The sequence below is a fragment of the Cryptotermes secundus genome, unplaced genomic scaffold (assembly GCF_002891405.2).
Source record: "Cryptotermes secundus unplaced genomic scaffold, Csec_1.0 scaffold46, whole genome shotgun sequence".
In the NCBI taxonomy this organism is placed as follows: domain Eukaryota; kingdom Metazoa; phylum Arthropoda; class Insecta; order Blattodea; family Kalotermitidae; genus Cryptotermes; species Cryptotermes secundus.
The window spans coordinates 1,273,844-1,294,973 of record NW_019726221.1 but is presented as its reverse complement, the minus strand read 5'-3'; the positions used below and the strand labels follow the sequence as shown (position 1 = coordinate 1,294,973).

At 38.1% G+C, this 21,130-nt stretch overlaps 1 protein-coding gene across 2 annotated transcripts in view; it reads left to right on the top strand.

Annotated features, from left to right (window-relative positions):
• The window catches only part of LOC111863868 (bromodomain adjacent to zinc finger domain protein 1A), an 81,114-nt gene extending 62,531 nt beyond the window's left edge, over positions 1–18,583 (top strand). Inside the window, exons 22-26 of one of the 2 annotated variants that reach the window (XM_023850638.2) lie at positions 1,471–1,587; positions 7,948–8,123; positions 11,836–11,999; positions 16,280–16,438; positions 17,294–18,583. In XM_023850638.2, the coding sequence (XP_023706406.1) occupies positions 1,471–1,587; positions 7,948–8,123; positions 11,836–11,999; positions 16,280–16,391 (569 nt within the window). In that variant the 3' untranslated portion in view covers positions 16,392–16,438; positions 17,294–18,583. Of the gene's footprint in view, positions 1–1,470; positions 1,588–7,947; positions 8,124–11,835; positions 12,000–16,279; positions 16,677–17,293 lie in introns of those variants that run through there. The other variant, XM_023850640.2, reaches the window with a different exon arrangement.
• The last annotated feature ends 2,547 nt before the right edge of the window (positions 18,584–21,130 follow it).

Genomic DNA, 21,130 nt, shown 5'->3' with positions numbered 1-21,130 from the left:
ATGGGAATCTATGTTGCTCACATTCGCAAACTTTTGTCTTCGTCAAGGATGAGGAATGGCATGTATATATATGCAGAAAAATCTGTATGAGATCCAGCCATACTCAAACCTGGGTCTTTTGGTACAGAAGTCCAGCCACTTTATTTTATGAGTATTAGTGTAAATAACAGTGAAATCCCTACTAAATGAATTTTGGGGGAAATAGATTTTGTTAACACTATATCGAAGTTTTCACTGAATGGCAACTATGCAAAATTGCTTGAAGAAATTGTTTACCTTCTTATGAGACTTCCTGGATAAAATTATTATAAAACAATTTCTTTACATGATTGGTTAAGTAACTATTTTTCTACAAATAAGTAACATTACATAATGATTTCAAATGAATTCCTGTAGCAGTAATGTGATAAACTTTGAAAGAATCTCATTCGAGAATCACAGCAACTGTGATGCAACTGGGAGAGTTCTGTCTATGCGTGTTTCTTATTTAACTTAATTTAAAGCTTATTGTAAGGTAAGAATTTCTGGTAGAGAAGAAATGTGAATAATGATTATTGTTTCAGTCATAATTACACTAAATCATGGTTAGAGTTCTGGAAGGTTGAGATTTCTTACTGTAAATGTGTGTTATCTACAGAATCAAAACGCACTTAGTATGGGGAAGAAAATAAAAAAAAAATGGGGGCACGCGGTAGCATAGTTGGTTGAGGCACTATGCTACAAGCCGGAACGTCGCGGATTCAACTCCCGATGAGGTCATTGAATTTTTTTCAGTTGACCTAATCCTTCCAGCCAGGGTCGACTCAGCCTCTGACAGAAATGAGTATCAGGAATTAATTAAATAATTTTCCTGGGGAGTAAAGCGCGACTGGCACGTAAGGCTGACAAACTTACCGCCATCTGTGAGCCGATCGTCTGGATAATGTGGGACCCTCAACGTCTCACAACACTATGGGCCTTCACGGCCTGTTACAGGGATAGCTTTATTTTTACTTTTACTGTTATGGGAAAAAATACAATATGTACAGTATATATGTATATTGGACTTTGGCTGGGACCAAAGAAATATTTACCATGCAAGAATACTACGTTGGGATTACACCATATATTTTGCGGTTTCCATTCTGAACTACATTTGGTTCTCTATAAACACGCTCTTCTGAAAATGAAAATGTGTTTGTTAACTAGATGGGACAATGCACTCTAGAGCAGAGGCCTATCAAAATATCAACAGAAGGTAACCCAGATATCTACATGTATATGTATAGGATAAAGCTAATATAAATGTAGATTCGTACTTAATACTTAATAATGGTAAAATGAACATGAAATTCAGCACCATATATTTTGTGCATTATGCCCAAGACATAACAACACACTTGTATTTTGTATGATTTCCCAGTACTGAATGTGATACATTTTGAGTATTTGGTAGTCAGTAGATCTGTAAGGCCTCTGATTGGTCTGCAGATGGAGGGGCTGACATCACAAGGCAACTGACAATTAAGCTGCGCCGCTGTAGTGCCGCTGCAGCTGTGGCTAAGATCTCCGTGTTTGCCAAACGTCTGCGGAGTAATTCCTGGGATGGTGTGTTCGTATTTTTGTATATTGAGCATTTAAACAGTCTGCAAATGCCATTTCTCTGTTGGATGTATTCGTGAAGCTACTAGACGCACTTGTCCCTCTATCTTGTTCTTTGTGCTTGCATGTGATAAATCCTGCAGCTTATAACGGGCACGAATGTTTGTCTCACACTCCTCTTAAACTCACCAAGATGAAAGGTGCCAGTAGTGTTGGCTTGTGTGGACTTTAAAAACTGTCTGCTGCTTTAATTTCTCACAAAGTGGTGAATGATTGCTGCTTTTGTGTCTGCAAAATAATTGTGTACATGCGAGATTGGTATTCTTTTAAAAATGATTTCCATCAGTAAATCATTTTAATTCATGCTTGGTAGTTTTTTGGTCAATTGGTGGTATAGTGATTAGAATAAAATAATTGTTCATGCTTAGTATTATTTTATTATTCATGCTAAACAGAGATAATCTGAGCAGATGGTATAATGTGTTGATGTACAGCCTGCTTATATGTCTTTCAATGGTATTGTTTGGGGTATGTGTCCAGGCTTAAAAGAATAATTACAGTGCCATTTTGCTGAAGGGAGTGTGTATCCATGCATGCATTGGTGGATGTGCATGTACATAGTTTAGCAGCTTTGATACAAAGCATTCTTGGTGTGGAATACACAAATTTTATGAACAAGAGAATTAAGACACAAGTATTATGTTTCTGGACATTATCCATCATTCTGTTTCTATTTAAGAACAACATTTCAGATACTGAATTCTGTCCCCATCTTCAGGTAAAGCCTACTCAGTTGGGCCCAATCGATAGAGCTGGTCCCTATCTTTGTCAGATAGTGATCTCAGTAGCTTTGACAACTGCTTTAAACACTGAGGTCTGTATGAATGTGTCAACCTGATTGTGATACTTCAGTACAAATAATACAATGTTTAAAAATATTAAATACAAGTTTTAATCATTTAAGTGTCTTTTCCCAGCTGTGTGTTCTGTTACTGAATGAATGCTCTGTTTGACTCGATTGGTGCTGACCCATTACAAATACAACATGACTTCTTGGTGGAAGTAATAGTGATGAGTAGAATGATTGTTTGTGATGTCCACTTACACTGTTTTCTGTATGGAATTTGTATTTGCAGCTGACTTGAATTTTGTGGTCTGAAAAAAGCTGAGTTTTAACATGAGGTAAGCTGACTTAACATGAGGATTTCTGCCCTATTAGCATCTTGAATATAACTTCCCCTGTCAACACTAAACATAATTGTGTGGAAATAGAACAAATTTTTTTAAAGTTATTTAATGATGCTGTCAGTATTGAGGCTATATAGTATTGATGATGGGATGACAGCAAATATAGAGCAGTTAGTGGAATGAGAACTAGTAAGGGAGATCAAAGTACTGTGAGAAAACCTGGGCCATGAGTTATGATTTGAATGGGCATTTTTCTAAACAACGAAACAAAACTGTTTTTTGCTAGAGAAGTTGGGGATGAACTGTAGATAAACAGCGTGCAGTACAAGATCGTTTACCTCCCTCTTACAGTCTTAAATTGTGGGATCAGCAGAAACAGCTTACTGGCATAGTAAGTGTTGTGAGTTGTCTTTAAAAGGAGTTTCTTTATTTCTACCTTAAATTTGCTTTGGTTAGTTCTTTGAGAGTGAAAAGTACAGGTTTTGTTGTGTCAGTATACTTAATTTTAATTTCTTCCTAGTTTGCTTGCCTTATAGTGAAACCAGAAATTTCTTCTTAGAGTGTACCACATGTTATCAAGAGAAATTTGATGTATGATTCCTGAGTGTTATGTGTGAAACTTGTATTGATAACAGTATGTTGAGTTTTGTGGTATTTTGTGTGTATGTTTTTACACATGTGGTTGGACCTGGGTATCTGTGTCTTGTGTTTTACTGTGTTATGTGCATGGTCTGTAGCAAAATCGCTGGCTTGTATTACATACTGTCTCTATTACAGAGGTGTTTCATGACTTCTGGAGGATATATCTGGGGTAATTCTGAGCAAAAAAGATTATATCAGAGATGCGTATTCTTTTTCCACCTACTTCTGTTTACAGATATTGTACATTCCACTCATTTTAATCTTCAGTTGCCTCCTTTTATCAATAATATTCTGTGTGTGGTCTGGATATCTAGTTATGTTGTACATTACATTTCTCTTCCACTCCTTCACCTGTTGATTAAATTTTGGAAACAGCTTCACATAGTTTCCATTTGAGTGAATCCTGTATATCTGGTACTTTTATTTTCATCCAGTTATAATTTCATCCACATGTGTTTTTTTCTTATTCCTCCTTATGAAGAACCTACTAATACCCATAAGCAAATAATGATCCAACAGGTTAAGCAATATACAGACATAATTCTGGTTCAAATGAGTCTACGTACAACAGGAGTGTAGCAGCAGACATTGAGCCACCAGATGTGTCACTCTCATCTGACTCTCCAGATTACATAACAGTGATATGGATGTACGTGTACAGTTAACTTCACTGGCTATCCTTCAAAGGTCATTGGTGGACCTGGAATGTGGAGCCCGGATAATGTATATACATGAACAAAGTCTATCCAATATATCCATCCTTGATGATGGAAACAGATAAGGTGTCCGAAACATTAGATTTTGACTCCAGATTGTCAGCAACTAGCAACTGAGAAGATTTTTATTACAATTTCTATTATTTGCATGAGGAAAGTACAAAAGGGAAATATAAGTTGTAAGTTAATTTCAAAGACACTTCAGATTTTTACTGAATGTGAAATGTAGTTCATTGCTTAAAGAATGTAGAACATAATTCATATTTTTGTATTAGAGGGTACCAGTATCTAAATTGTAAGTCACATTTTAGTAGAGTAGTTGCCTAGAATTATAAGCATGTTTAATATTTTGTTTAAATTTGTTTGTTTTATTAATTGACTCAAAGTATGTGAGTATGTGTGTCAGAGCTTGGAATTCTTTTATGGAGTTTGGAGCCATAAATGTGAGCATAAGGCAATTTTGGTCATTGTAAATCAGGTTGAGAGGGGTCCAGCTGGTTGGAGTAGATCCTGGTGCTGATGGCTTTGTTAGTTTTAATCCTTACAAGCTGAGTTACCTAGCCTAGCCACTCTCATAATTATTGTAGTCTACCTTGAAATACTAATCCATCAGAATTACCCATCTACACCTCAGCATCTGCCTCCCAAGCAGGAGGTTTTGTTGATTTGGCTGGTTATAGTAGTATTGAATTTCTTTCACTCCGAATTAAACGATGAAATTCAGTTAGACACTTGTAATGTTAGTGACAGCAGTTATTTCATGCCTTGCAGAGCACATTAAGGTGTCGTGAAACTGTAGATAACTTCTGTTCACAATTGGGGAAGGGGGGACTCCAGGGTTGGCTATGTATTGAGATTGGAATGGATTTTGAAATTACATAAATTTACACTACACAGAGGCTGTGGTGTAATACCAATCTCCGGAGACCATATTACAGCAGAAGCTAACATTTGTGCTTAAGATGGATTTTTCATATACCAAGTCAAGTTATGTATAATAGAAAGTTTTATGAATGAACTCACACCTCACAGTACAGGAATGTGGCTGCAATGAATGGGTGTTACTGTATGTTCTTATGCTCATCAGCTCATTCCATTGCTTTGTTCATTCATGGGAAAAATTTGGATTTAGAATGTTAACATTCAGAGCAATGAATGTGCATAACACACACAACTTTTTTTTTTTTTCTTTTTTTGCCAGTGAATAAGACATGTCCTATGTTATACCAGACAATGTACAGCTCTTTAGAATATCTGCCTAGTGAAACTGATAACTTTCATCATGTAAATTTCACCATTAATTTTCTTTGCCTTGTTGAACTTTCAAACCCTGTGCATGGATAGATCCCAGTAGATTTGATTTACCTGTCTGAGGTTAGGATTCAATGCCAGACTCTTGTGAACATAATCATGAACCTTCAGATACCATGAAAGGCGGGGATTTTCATGACTACCTGAGTGACTACTAGTTTCTCACAGAGACTGCTCCATAAAGTTAGTAAATATGACCATATCCTTATTCTTATTGCAGATCTCGGTGTAATATAAAATTGAAGTTTAGGTGAAGTCAGATATGGTCTGTTTGCAGTTGAAATAAATGAAAAGATGCATAATGCTATTTGTGTGGAATGATATCATTAATTTTCTTGCAGTATCAGTTTTAATTATGTACCAATTCAGGATGCTTTCTACAAGGAGATAGTAACGTAGCCCTTATAGTGGCCATGTGTTGTGCTTCAAATCATGTTCAAAGTGCCGAAAGATTTTACTGTACATTAGGAAAGTAATGCAATAATTACAGAGTATTGTAACATTATTAAGACTGGCTGTTGTTTTAGAATTTTTTATATGTCGCAAGATTTATTTTAATCTTAGTTAAATGTGGATGCATGCAAACTACACCCTTAGACATCTGATGACGTGATCTGCTGTTCATGGCTTCCACCACAGGATATGCAGTGTGCAAAATCACGTTATAGGAGAACAGTGTGTATGCAAATTGTGTGGAAACAAGTGTGAATGATACCATGTGCTAGCGTGTGCCAAAACACCCACATCGTTAACTCAATTCTGTAAAGACTAAACTTGCACATTGTGCGCTATCCCTATTATTATTAATATGTTGTATACAAATGATTTAATCTCATCTGTAATTAAATGTAGGCTTTGTCACTGTTATCCCATACTGTCTACCAGGTCTCCTGAATGCAAAAATGATTGTGTTAGGAATGTCTATAAAGTGTGAATCTTGTGTATCAGATTTGACCCACTGTGCCTATGCATACAAATTATGTTGTATATGTGAAATTCTCACAGTGGTGCCTATGAGGAATACTGTGACATGATGCCTGAAGACTGGAATAGTGGGCATTGGATATGCAAGCAACAGTAAAGGAATTGTTGGGAACGATGCTGCCGTTATAGTGGGAGTTACTGAAGATAGGGCATGATCTGCTGTACTGAACCTGGACTGACAGAGGCCTAGTGTATATTTTGTATACATGTGTATAACATGAAAAATGTAAATATATTGCACATACTGACAACTGACTTGTTATTGCTGACTGTGACTCTGTCAAACAACAGATCTGTCCTCTCGTCAGAAAGGGCGCCCCACAAGGATGGGACAGTAACTGTCAAACAGGAACTAATATCTGGTAATTAGCCCAAGGTGGGGTTTGGCACCAAGACTGACTGGCCGACCGACAGACCGACTGACCGACCATCAGTCACAGTGTGTCTTCAACTTTGTTGCCAAACATATTCATAAGAGAAACCCATCTTCTCATCAGAGAAGGTGTTACCTAGGGACTATGATCACAAGGGTTCAGTTGGAAAAAATCTCTAGTTGTGGGTCTCAAGGGGCTTGATGCCAAGATGAACTGGTGGGTGGTAAACCACCAGCCATAAAGTAACTTTGACCTTGACTTTGGCATTTGGTGTTCATTTTGCTGTTGGCTGTGAAGAGAAGACTTTACATGTGTTGTAGTACAGTGATATTTGGAGTATGTAATTCAGTGAGACTGTTATAGTTCTTGTGTTAAAATCCATTACCAGGAAACTGGTAGTGGAAACTCAGGACACTAGTGTGTGTAGCAGTGAACTATAAAGTGTGGAAATAGCATAAGTGTTATAGTTGTTTGTAGTATGACCTGTAAGTGGTCATTAAATCCAATAACCTCATCTGTAGTCACCCACCATTAATCATGGCCACCAGGATGTGATACAGGCTGTGAGTTCCCTTCTGCTCTGCTCTCCACCAGCTTCTTGCTTGGCTTACTTTTTGACCCTGAAGATGGAGGTAGTACATTCACCCGAAGTTCAATGTCCTTATGTTGGACTGCATGGTATGACAGCCCTAAGATAGTGCTCTTTATACGCAGATTCAGTTTAGATTCTGTGAGATTGAAAATGATGGCTTTCACACTGCTTTACATGTAGTGAAATTCACTGAAAGCTGAATGTCACCACAGAAACCATAATTAGTGTTAAAATTGTGTTCACCCTTTCTTTGGCCTTTGAACTGTAACTTTTAACATCTTGCTTTAAGTTTCTAAAATTAATTTTACTTTTTTCAGTATGTGTGCTCTTAACTGCTGGTGGTAGAATTATTGTAACTGTTGGTGTATTTAACATAACAAGCTTGTGTAAGGGCATTGTAAGACGCAGGTAAATTCACACTGCTACATATTTACACTTACCAGAGTAGGGTGGAGAGTTCCTTGTTGTGTGCCACTTAATGTTAATCATATCAAAATTTTGAATTAATTTCATCCCCTGTAAAAGAGGGATGCTAAGCACAGTTTTTATGTCTCTACAGATACGAGTAGCGTGCAAAGTGACACTGATCTACAGCCCACAAGACGAAGTGGACGTCGCTCTCTTGAAGTGGACTTGGATCTTCCACTCAATAATGCTGTACTGCAAGATCTGCTTACTGACATCATGCATCATAAGGACTCATGGCCCTTCCTCCGCCCAGTTCCACGCGCACAGGTGATAAATCCTTTTAGATTGTTTTTCCTTGCCCCTACCTCAGTTATGTTAGCTGGTCTCCAAACCAAGTGTAGCTATTTATCATAATTTTGAAACAGATTTGATTAACGCATCGCTGAGCAATGGCTCCTTAAACACAGTCCAGCATGCAACAATACAGTGGAAATGTTTTATATGTGGTCTGTGCCAAGCAGTATTACCGAGGCTGTGATTTCTGTGCATGATCTGTATTATAATAATAGTAATCCCTAAGTGTTATAATTATTTGTAGTTACTACCTGTAAGTGGTCAATAAATCCAATTACCAATCCAAACCCTGTCTTTAGTCACTGATACACGTGGCAACTGGTGTCAGAACTGGGAATGGATCGGATTGAAGTGTTTGTTGGACGGAAGATTTACTTTACAGTGGCATTTGGAAAAAAAAAAATGGAAAACATGGAATTCCTGAAAGCCATGCTGGCCAAAATAGAAACTGACCCATAGGTTTGTGAGATGTTGAGGGTCCCACATTATCTAGACAATCTTCTCAAAGATGGCAGTAAGGTTGTCAGTCTTACGCGCCGGCCGTGCTTTACTCCCCAGGAAAATTATTTAATTAATTCCTGGCACTCATTTGTGTTAGAGGCTGAGTCAACCCCAGGGCCATAGTGTGGCTGGAAGGATTAGGTCAATTGAAAAAAATCCAGTGACCTCATCGGGACTTGAACTCGTGACCTTCCAGCTTGTAGCATAGCCCCTCAACCAACTGGTCATGTACTATAACATGTGACAGTATCAACAAAATACACAAAACAGATATTGTACAGAGATTTTGGTGCGTTTCCTTCTCTCACATATTGACCTGCTGCAGGGATTTTGCTTGTTGGTGAGAAAGATTTATGTCCCGCTAGTCTATCTAACAAACAGCACTCCCCATGCTTCCATTTACCTTATATTTAATGTCCCCATTCTCACTTTCAAGGATTTAGCTCAAAATGTTAGGTCTAAGATGAACTGAGATGATGAAAAATAATTGTTCCTGAACAAGTTGTGTCTGACTCCCCCCACTTTTCTCCTTAGCTGCATTGATGTTCCATTTATTACTGTTCAGAGCAAATGCAGTACAGTACACTACAGAAGCAGAAATGAAGTATTGTGTGTTGTGAGTCACAAGTCAGTCAGTGCCAAGTTAATCATTATGGTCTGTTAATGAGTCTGTGAGTTAGAATAGTAGTCGGTTTTCAGTTAATCATTGTAGTCTGTTAACAAGTCTCTGAGTCAAAGTATTCAGTCAGTTTTCAGTTCAATTCAGTGATGGGTGAGAAGAGAGCTGAGTACTGTTCGTGAGCAGTGCAATCTGTTATTATGTCACGTATCCTGGTAATGCAACAAGTAATTAATGGGTTCTGGATTAGATGAAGCATTTTATTGGATAGGGTGATTACAATTACTCAAAAATAACATCATACACACGACGCAACCTGATTAGTTTGTCGTCTCTTCAATTTCATCATCACTCTGCTATTCTGTATTCAACTGATATTCTCTCTTCCACTGCTATTCTTGTTGGCATGTCTTTGCTGTTTCTTCCTTAGTTCTTAGCTCTGCTGGTTTCTTCTGCTCTCAGCTATGCTCTGTTCGCCTCTGTTCAGTTCTGTTCTGTTATATATGACAGTCAGACAATCTAGAAGAAATGTTGTTCAAGGGTTCTGGTTTTCATTTCTGTGGTAACAGTCTGTTATGTATGCATTGTTGCTTGAATGTGTTTGTCACCCAGACAGTGATACGTTTACTGCTCTTACTATAGCAGCAACGTGACTACTGAGCCATTGTCTAGCAATGGACGCGTCATGTCACAATAATTTTCATGATTCCTTGCTTAAAATATTAGTGTACCTATTAACAATGTCATGAGACTTAGGGTTTTCACATTGTTTAAGATTAAGATTAAGATTGTGATATTGTGGGTTATGACGCTGTGTACAAAGTGTGACAATTCCCAGAATGGCCGCAGCATGTCGCTGGGGTGTTGTCTCAGGCATACTCATGTACCGAAGCACATTTGGACATGTTCCAACTTGCATTTATATGAGCCACAGATCAAATGAGTCATTTGTTCCAAGCAGGAGAGGAAGTAGTACGTGTCCGTGGTATACTATTGGCAGAAAACTGAGTAACATGAATCTGGAGCAATTGATGAATATCAAGTTTTGTGTGAAGATTGGCAAAAATGCTAGTGAAATGATAGCCCTACTAATTGTGGCTTAAGGTGAATATGCTATGAAGAAATCAAGTGTTTTTAATGGCATAGGGGGTTGAAGAAATGGGCAGCAAAAAATGCAAAGGACAGATGCAAATGTGTAATGACCTTGATGTGCTCAGATCGAAGATTAAATGTGAGACTAATAGCAGAAGAATTGAATATGAATAAGGAAACATTGCGGCAGATTACTATGGATGATCTGGGAATGAGAAAAATTTCCACAAAGATGGTGCCTCAAATCTTGACAGATGACCAGAAACAATGTCAGCTTCACATTTCATTTGATCTTTTACACAGTGCAGAGATGTTTCATAGGGTTATTACTGGTGATGAAACGTGGTGTTTTCAATACAACCTGGAAACAAAATGCCAGAGCATGCAGTGGAAAAAACAGAATTCAGCTCAGCCGATAAAGCATGTGTGTACCACTTGCAGTTGAAGACTATGCTTGTGTGTTTCTTTGAGCACAAGGGGACAGTTCGCTATGAATTCATTGCACAAGGACAGACGGTGAATCAGGAGTGTTATTTGGAAGTGATAACAAGGTTACAGGAATCTGTTCTGAGGAAAGTACCTGAACTCTGGCCTGACAAGTGGATTCTCTAACATGACAGTACCCTTGCAATTGATGCGTTAATATTTCGCGAGTTTGTGGCTAAGAAATCCATTACAGAAATGGACTGTCCACCTTATTCATGTGACTTAGCCCCCTGTGATTTTTGGCTCTTACCAAAATTAAAAAATGCCATGGAGGAATAAAGATTTGCTGACATTCCTGACAATATTACAATATGACAATGTTACTGCAAGGTATTTTGGAAAATGGTTTTAGAGACTTTCTGGCAGTGGCACCCTCATCTCACGAAGTGCATAGCTTCAAAAGGAGAGTATTTTGAAGACGACAGCAGCCACTAGTGCACAGGTGAGCAAATTTTGCTTTCACAAGGCCATTCCGGGATATAAATTGTCACACCTTGTAATTTGACAGGTGGTTACCAACATTTGGGAGGAAATTGCTGCCTCCATGTTTAGGGTGGAAACCAAATCTAGATCTTCATCACTGTGGATACTTGATCTTATGTAGGTAATATCTGTATAGAGGCAACATTACACAATCTGTAAATCACTTCTGCCATGAAGATGGAGGTGTTATGTAACCACTTACTAGATTACATGGTGTCAGTACTAAGTGAACTGCAATCCAAAAGAACACAATTTAATACTATTGTTTATGTCATAATGCTGTAAGATAAGGTTATTAATATAGTTGTGTAGATGGAATAATTGATACTCAGTACTGACTGCATAACATCACACCCTCAGGAAGTAAACTAGGGCCTTGTGATTTTTGAATTGCTGCATACTCATGTTCTTCTGAAAACTCTGACTTCTTTTAGATTACCCAGTTGAAGTATGTCACAACATTAATAGATTGCTGTAGCACTGACATCTGTTTTTCTGTTACAGGTTCCTGATTATCATCTAATTATAAAGAGGCCAATGGACTTTGGGAAAATGAAGTACAAATTAAACATGTTGGAGTACAGAAACAACAGTGAGTTCATTGCTGATGCTCTCCTGGTGTTCGAGAACTGTCAGATGTATAATCAAGTGGATGCTCAAGAATATAAGTAAGCTATGAGGCAAAATCATCCAGCGTTCTTTAATTTTTTAGTAATACACTCTGAATAATTTATTCATATTATATAAAAAATATGACAGTACAATGTATTATTATTTACTGCCAGAATGTTATGTTTATGAGTAGTTTGAAGTCCTTGTTTAATTTGAGTTATGAACATTATTAATTAAGAATATGATTTCATAGAAGAGCAATAGTAAAGGAAAATGGGCCAAAAAATAACAGAAAACTTAATTGAAAACTGTAGTAAGTTTTATACTCCGACCATTTGCCTAATACCAGTCATCCCTTGAGTTGACAGCTCACACACTACAAGCGACAGTGTAATGGGTGGAGAAGTCTTGAGAATGCTGCTGGCTATGGTTTGCTGTCAACAGGCCTTTACATTTCTGAGGCTTTGAAACTGCTGTATCCAGAAAATTAATTTGGACCTACCAACTTTAAAATTGTATTTTGTGGTTCCTTGATCTTCCAGATTTATTATAAATGTATGTGACTACCTCGCAGTGAATGTTAGACTGAATGATATTGTTAAGTTCGTAGACGTCTTTGTTCTTGGCAGCAAGAATAGCTTGTTCACTCAGCCAATCGTTGATTCTTATAATTGGTTTGAATATTGGGAAATACTTTTTCAGCCAATTCTTCTTTTGACATCACTAAATTGCAGAAGTTATGAGGCAACAAAATTCGTCCTGAGGTCAGATCAACCGGCACCTTTCTGTTCCCAATTTCCAGCAATTTATGTGAGAATATCTCAGCTGATCAATCGTTTTGCAGCTGAACACACATATTTGTAGTTAATTTTAATGTCTTTACGTGTCGCCACAAAGTAGAGTATTTCAGGCAAGTATTTATTTCGTCCGCTGGTGTCGATCGAGGAATTACAGGTAATGTTTGCCTGAAATCTCCTGCAAGCAATATTAATGCATTCCCAAATGGTCTGATGTTTCCACGCAAATCTTGCAATGATCGATGAAGAGCCTCGAGCAATTTTTTGTGCGCCATTGTGCATTCATCCCAAACAATAAGTTTGCATTTCTGCAATACCCTTCCCATGCTTGATCCTTTGGAAATGTTGCACGTGGGAGTTTCAGTGAATTGCATGTTCAGTGGCAATTTCAAAGCAGAATGAGCAGTTCTTCCACCCGGTAGCAATGTCGCAGCTATTCAGGACGACGCAAGAGCTAAGGCTATGTGATTTTGGGATCAAATTGCTGCCAGAATCAATCTAATTAGGAACGTTTTACCAGTTCCTCCTGGTGCATCTAAGAAGAAGAATTCTGCAACCCCATTATTGACAGTTTGCATTATTTGATCGTAAATGCCTTTTTGCTCAAGTGTTAGCTTAGGAATATTTGATTGCACATATGACAAAAGATCACCTGTGTTGTAATTTTGTTCACGACGCAGTTCTACATTGAACGAAGCAGCAGCAGATCAATTCAGTGATGGCGTTTCCAATTGATTGAGAACTTTGTTCACGATTTCTAAGCACAAATCTTCAATCATTATCAACGCTTCGTTGCAGATTTCTGCTGTGAAATCCATGTTCATATTGGAATTTTCCTTGCGTATTCGACGGAAAATATCTTCAGTCATGTGCAATTTATATTTCTCCCATAACTCTGTTGGAGATGAAGGAGAGCAGGCGGTCAATATGATTGCAAATAATGCACGAATTTGTTGTGGATGTGACGTGTTGCACGAGTCAGTAATGCATGTAGCGTGTTTGGGTATGTCACACTACAGATAACTGTACGCCGTATTAATTATAGCGAATCTTTATTGTAATTCACTTGCACGCTTTACAATTATCGCCACTTGCAGTATTAGAGTCACTGGTTACACAATCTCTCAGCTAATACTTCGGTATCTCTTGGCGTCTAGGTTCCAACCTTCTTCAACGGCAGCTGTTCCAAGACTGACTGGGCAAATGAATTCAACCCCCTTTTATACCCTAGGCCGCTGCTATGCAAATGAGCCTTTGTCATAACCGCGGAAATGCTGCTTTGTTGATTCCGCGATTCCTACGCAACGACCCATTGTTATTGCATTGTCTCTGTAGGAACGCTCCGTGTATTCATCGTAACCGTGGAGATTCGATACAGTATCGCTATTGTTACTTCCTATGCAACGGTCTGTTCTAGCGTTTCCATGGGGGTGACTCTTCTGAATTCCAAATTCCAATTCTGTTTTTCACAGGTGTGACATCTGTATAATAGGTATATAAAAACGCGTGCATTCAAATGCAACGTTGTGTCAAAATTTCGAAGCAATCGGTGAAGAACTTTCGGAGATTTAGGATCCTGAACAAACGAACATTTACATTTTTATTTATATAGATAGTCACAGTAAGCCCTCCACTCCCCCAAGTCCATTGTGTCTTATAAAGCAGTTACTGTATTCAGTATTCAGTTGAGTGCCCCCTGGTAATTATTAGTATTCCATTTGCACATTTATTATCTAGAGAATCTTCATTGTTCAGTACTTGAAGAAAAATCTTGTCATATATGCTATAGATCATAAGCAGAACATAGCCTGAGTAACGGATATTTCCATCCTGTTGCTCTGTATATATCTGACTTTTGGAAGTTTTATGCCGTCTATATGCAATGTCGGTCACTATTCTTTCTTCGTATTCCTTTATTGGACACTACATGTTTCAATGTTTCAGCCTAACTGGCCATCTTGAGATGTACAGGTTGTTATGGTTAAGCATTCTGCTGCTCACTGCAATGCGTTTTTTTTTTCTTCCTCCTGTTGTAGTTGCCTGTGGTTATTTTGGTTATGTGGGTTACCATCAGTTTTATTTGGGTGTCCTTGGGTTGCACATGGTAGGTTTTGGTTTGTTGGTCATGGCTGCCTTGAAAGTTCTTGCTGGGGTGGGACCAGCACACAAGAGAACTCCTGCCTCTGCAAAATCATTCAAGGCAGCCACAACCAACAAACCAAACAGAATGAAAAGCAATCACATGCACCCCAGCAAGAACATTCAAGGCAGCCATGACCAACAAACCAAAACCTACCATGTGCAACCCAAGGACACCCAAATAAAACTGATTGTAACCCACATAACCAAAATAACCAGAGGCCACTTCAACAGGAAGAAAGAAAACTGCATTACAGTGAGCAGCAGAATCCTTAACCATAACAACCTGTACATCTGAAGATGGCCAGTTAGGCCGAAACATGTAGTGTCCAATAATTTTTTTTTATTCTTAGTTTGGGTAAGACTGAGTCCACTTGTACTGCAGCCACTACTGGCCTATTGTACCAGCCCCATATGATAGATGATGGTGACTGTGGAATGAAGATTGCCAGGGGAAACCAAAGTACTCAGAGAAAACCTGCCCCAGCGCCACTTTGTCCACCACAAATCCCATGTGACCAGACCCAGGCTGTTGTGGTGGGAAGTCAGTGACTAACCACTTGAGCTATGGCACAGCCAAGTGTCCAGTAAAGGAATGCGAATAGTGAACAACATTGCACATAGATGGCACAAAAGTTCCAAAACTGGATTAATGAGTTAATTATTTTGTAGTGCTAAGATCAGGACACAGTAGCTGAATATGAACTTCTTAATGAAGGGAAGGGTGGTCATGCAGCAGATGTGTATCCAAGTCAGATGTACTTCAGGATGCCAGTTCCCTGATCTTAAGAAAATCTGGGGGTTAAACTCTTCCTCGTACATAATTTAAAACATAAATAGCACTGTCTAAGTATGGAGGAACTGAGTGACTTAGAGAAAGAATGAGAGCGTAATGCAAGTTAAATGTAAAATTAATAGTTAGGAGCCAGGATATTGTAGTCAGTATAGTGATTGGCTACAGGCTGGATGACCAAGGGTTCAGAGTTTGAGTCCTGATAGGGTCAAGAATTTTCTCTTCTCCATGTCATCCAGACCAGCTCTGGGGCCCACGCAGCCTCCTATTTAGTGGGAACTGGGAGCCCTTCCTCCAGGGGTAAAGTGGCAGGGGCATGAAGCTGACCACTCACCTTCAGCTAGTGACAAGGTCAAGAAAATGTGGATCTCTATATCCACTCCCCCATATACTCGTTCATGGCATAATGCTTAATTAGTTAAGCACAGGGACAACTTTTAAGGAGTGCAGTTACAAGGATATGCAGGTATTGCTAAGTTTGTCATGAATGGTTACTGGATTAAATTCAAAGGCGAAGGTGTATATTAGAATAATTATTTATGCAATATTTGAAATGTTTTAAAGTTCATTAGTATTTATTATTACAACAGGAATTGATTGTTTGCAGAGCTGGTGTGCGGCTTGGTCGTTACTTTGAGAAGCGCTGCAGAGAACTTGGATTACAGCTGAAAGAAGAAGAACTTCGACCACCCGAAGCTAAGAAAGCAAGGTTTAGTTGAAGTGGTCTGCAGTAACAATGGAGTGCAATGATGTCTGGAGTAGCTGGGTGAGCAGTTACAGAGTTTGTGAACAATTCACCATTGCCTCTTGGTACCTTAGGTTTGTGTTGTGGACAACTGGTTGTACGTAACATGAAGCTGATAATTTTAGAATAATTTACCAATTATAAGTATGTGGAGGAATTTCCAGTGGTGGTAGCTACAAGTTACCACCATCACCACCACCGCCACCGCCATCACCACCACTGCTACTACTACTACTGCCGCGCGCCACCGCCACCACCACCACCACCACCACTACTAATAATAGTACTACTTCTACAATTTTTTTAATTGAATATTTTTATGTAGATGAAGATAGTCACACTTTCTGTCAAATGTCATATGGGAAGGTCTTCTATCTCAGATCATGCCTTCAAATTCAATATGATTATGTGATGGTGTACTTTCAGAAAACATTATCTGCTGTACTTTGGTGCTGCAGATACATGGTCCTGCACCTTGATGATCTTTTATTGGGAGGTACTGGTTGTTTTCCATGGGACCAGCCTTAATGCATCGATGTAATATTGGTATTACTAGGCTTACGTAATTTCAATATTGTAATAGTGGGAAGTATAAAAAAGGTATCCATGTAAGAGGTCCATAAATAGTGCTAAGCACATTAAATAGAAAGCTGGATATTTCACGTTGCTCCATTCTTTTTGTTCTTGGAAATGATGCATTTATAAATCCTTTTATCAGTGTCCTTCCTTAGCTGGTTCTCCTTTCATGATAAATCATAGTATTTTTGTGCATATCACACCAGTATGTTAGACAAAACTTTGTGATCCTGCATGTTTGCCCCATTGTTATATGACTTCTCAGAAGTTTAGTATTTTTACATTTTCTGTTTCATACAGGTTATGTTTTGCAGTGAAGGATGCTGAAGAGATGTTCGGCCATAAAATGATGTTCATGTGTAGCATATGTGAACTCTATGTAGGAAAGGAATGTGGTTTAATTGAGAAGTTACTTGCACCATCATGAATGCAAACAATTTGAGTTTGTATTTGTTTATGACTGAAGACATTAGATTCTTTCAGATTCAGTGGGTATCAGATATGTCACAGTATTAACCCTTTGCCCATTCTATTTAAAACACTAATGAATGGTGCTATCAAATCATTTTTGTGGTGGGGGGATATTTAAATTTGAATGACATATATATGGGAGAGCGCTGCTGTACACAATCACAGTATCTGAAAAACATGAAATTATTTCACTGTGAAACATATATGGCATGTTACTAAGATGCTATTTTTTGTTGTTGTTTTTACAATTTACTTTCTTCAGTTTTGCACTTCCCTTTTAGGCTTTCATATTATAAGCCATTTCTAAATTATGGTAACATTCGATGAGAGACGTATGGGTCATTTTCATTTGTAGGCATATTAATCATTTACAAAGCCTACTTTACATAAATTCAAAAATTAATTTTTTCATATATATGTTAAAAACTATTAATAAAAATTTGTTTTATTTAAAATGAAAGATCTGTGAATAATGTTAATCAACCATTTTGAATTTTACCCATATTGGACAACTGTAAAGCCTACTTCATGTAAGGCAATTAATGGATGTTTCCATGTAGCCCGTAAACTGTTTTGCAGATATCATATCATAATTCCATGTTGTGTAATGTCATGCTGTTGAAATATGACGTATGCTCATTCTGTGTAATACATTTTGTGTTTTGCTGAAGTGTCATTTATAAACCAATCACAAATAAGCTTAATAAACTGAAAAGAATGTTAGTGGGAATTATTTATACTACATTGTGGAGTACATTCTTTCCAATTTTATTGGATGATAAAGTGAGGAAGCAGTTAACATGGCATAACAACAGACCATATTGTTTACATGTGTAGGCTACAACTCCCACACCTCCATGGGGTTTTCACTTTCTTTTCATGCACTTGGCACAACTTTTTGGGGGCTGTGAAGTGTTTTGAATGATGTGTACCTCATGGCTAACTTCACTTGTTTCTCTTCACTGTCTTAAAGTGATGAAAATTCCCCTCACCAACTTATTAAGCTTATACTGGATTTGTGCGTTGTGACATGATATGCATGCATTTTTGTTGACTTTGTCATAGAAAGTAAAACTGTTCGCTATTGCTACATTCAGAATAAAACATATTTCCACCACTTGGATATCCACCAGAGTCCACAATACAGAGTGGTTATATTTTATGCAAGGGTGCGTTCCTGAATACCGCAACATAATTCAGGACAAGTTTTGAAACACATATGTGATTCTGGCTGAATTGATTTGGATTCACATTATTTCAAACTGTACATAAAGTGAGACTTTATTAACATCTTTATATCACGCTATTTCAAATTAGCATAAAATTCGGCTGCACTGTATTCTGTCTTGGTCTGCAAAATGAGCATCTCCCATCCTCCTTGTGTATTTTATGATAGGTTTTAGGCAAGGAATATAAATTCATTCCCTACCATTTCCTGTGGTCACCATAACATGAGTGAGAGGATCTGAATTGATGAAAATTAGTACAGTAGCAACATCCTCATTGCTGTTCTGCATTCATCCCCCTTCAGTTCTAGTGAAGCATGATTCTAGAACTCTTGGAAAATCATTTCTTACAGCTTGGGCTGTCCTACAGACCCCCGTGCCCCCGAAAGCATCATCAGTTTTGTGAGAATGTCAAAATGTATTTGGTGATTTTTTCCAGTGTAATCCTCGCACAACATCAAGAACTATTTGCTTTCCTAATAAATGTTTTCATTTCTTATCTGTCTTTTGCCTAGCTGAATGTTACAATGGGTAATAACCCATGAAATCAACCAATGACTTGTCCACTGCCAAGTCATGCCCTGTGTTGTAAACTTCCTTTTAGCTTGGTCCTATTTGTCATACTTTGTAAAGAACATCACATTTTTCATAATCCTTTACTGCCATATTCTTTTCATCATTGAGGTGCAAGTTCTTCATATTGTTAAGAGTTGTCCCTAGAATAGGGCATTAACAGATCACACAGCTTTGTCCTTCCATATGTTGGGTTTGTGGGATACCAATGTTGGGTGAGGAGAAGGTATGATGGGTGTTAATTTTTGTACACCAAGAGATGATGTCTTATTTAGTCCTTCCCTTCCTTTGTGTGTTGTGGTTACTCAGCTTGCATGTAGAACACTTGACACAATCTCAGCATATTTGTATTGGCAATAAATTGGGAACAGGAGACTACTAGTCATGTAACTGAATAAAGCAGGTCTTCATTAGAAGAACACTTACTTACTTGCTTGTTATTGTAAATTAATGGTGGTTAATTATGCATATAACAAGTATGGTCTAAACTGTTTACTGGAAGAGATACATTGTTTAGTTTGCGCAAGTTGCACTCTTAGAATATATCACAAATGTTTGAGAAACAGCTGATACTAATGTGTCTCTGACCCCAACCACTGACATATGACTGACTGCCTCATGACTTAATTTTATCTTAATTTAAAATATGTAGACCTTGCATCACTCAAACTCACACTACTTTCTAATTGGTTCATTGACATTATATGGGTGGATATGTGAACCGTGTGCAATCCAATCACCATGGACCCCGAACTGTCAGTTTTAAATGACAAGTTGTCCATCTCCACATCTGGACGCCTGGTGTATTGAGTACTCCTGGGAAACATTTGTACTTTCATACTGGCAGTGATAAATTTATGTCTCCTTAGTCCTAACTAACAGCATTTTTAGAGTAGATTCTAAAGGGTTCTGAAGATGGCATCCAAAACCCCAGTAATTCTGAACATTTTTAGAGTTTAGGAAAGTACTGTTATGTTCATACTACTCCAGGTGTTTTATAAACCAAGCCTTCATCTGTTTGCTACATCAGCACAGACCCTTTCTGAGTCTGCTATCTGCCTTAAGAACCTTCCGATATCTTAGGGGTAACTGAACATGTGTTTGCCTGGCGTTAATGAAAGAATTAAAAATCTCTATTAAATTATATATGAGGCATATGGATTCAACTGGCATAGCATACTTCAGTGTGTCCTTGATATTAATGATTTATTACAGGTGTTGCACTCAAATCCACATAAATCATACACCAACAAAGGCTTGACATTCCATAGCCTAACTACTCAATTTGAATCAGGTCTGTGTTTCTGGCAGTCAGGATGTCAAGGGGGGGAGAAGAGGAATGCATGTAGGATATTGATGGGAAAGACAGAAGGAAAGAGACCACTGGGAAGACCAAGGTGTAGGTTGGTGGACAGTATTAAAATGGATCATAGAGAGATAGGATGGGATGATATGGATTGGCTTGATCTGGCTCAGGATAGGGACCAGTGGAAGGCTCTTGTGAACACGGTAATGAACATTCAGGTTCCATAAACTTCTGGGGAGTTCTTGAGTAGCTGCACAATTGGTGGCTTCTCAAGAAGGGCTCTGTTCCATGAGTGAGTGAGTTTCTGGCAATAGTTTCTTGGATAAGCCATATATAAAACTTGTCATGAAGGAAGAGATAAAGGTAATCGTTTTCAATAATCAGATGAAATGTTATGAACAGGTGTGACAGAGGGCAATAATAATAAAATCCATGAGCTTTGTCTTACTGCCTAACTAGTACAGCTGGAGCATCTTAGGAATATATTGGTTCCTGTAACTCAACACATATATGGACATGATGCAAGACAGTGCCGTGGCTTTGGTTTGGCTTTGATATTGG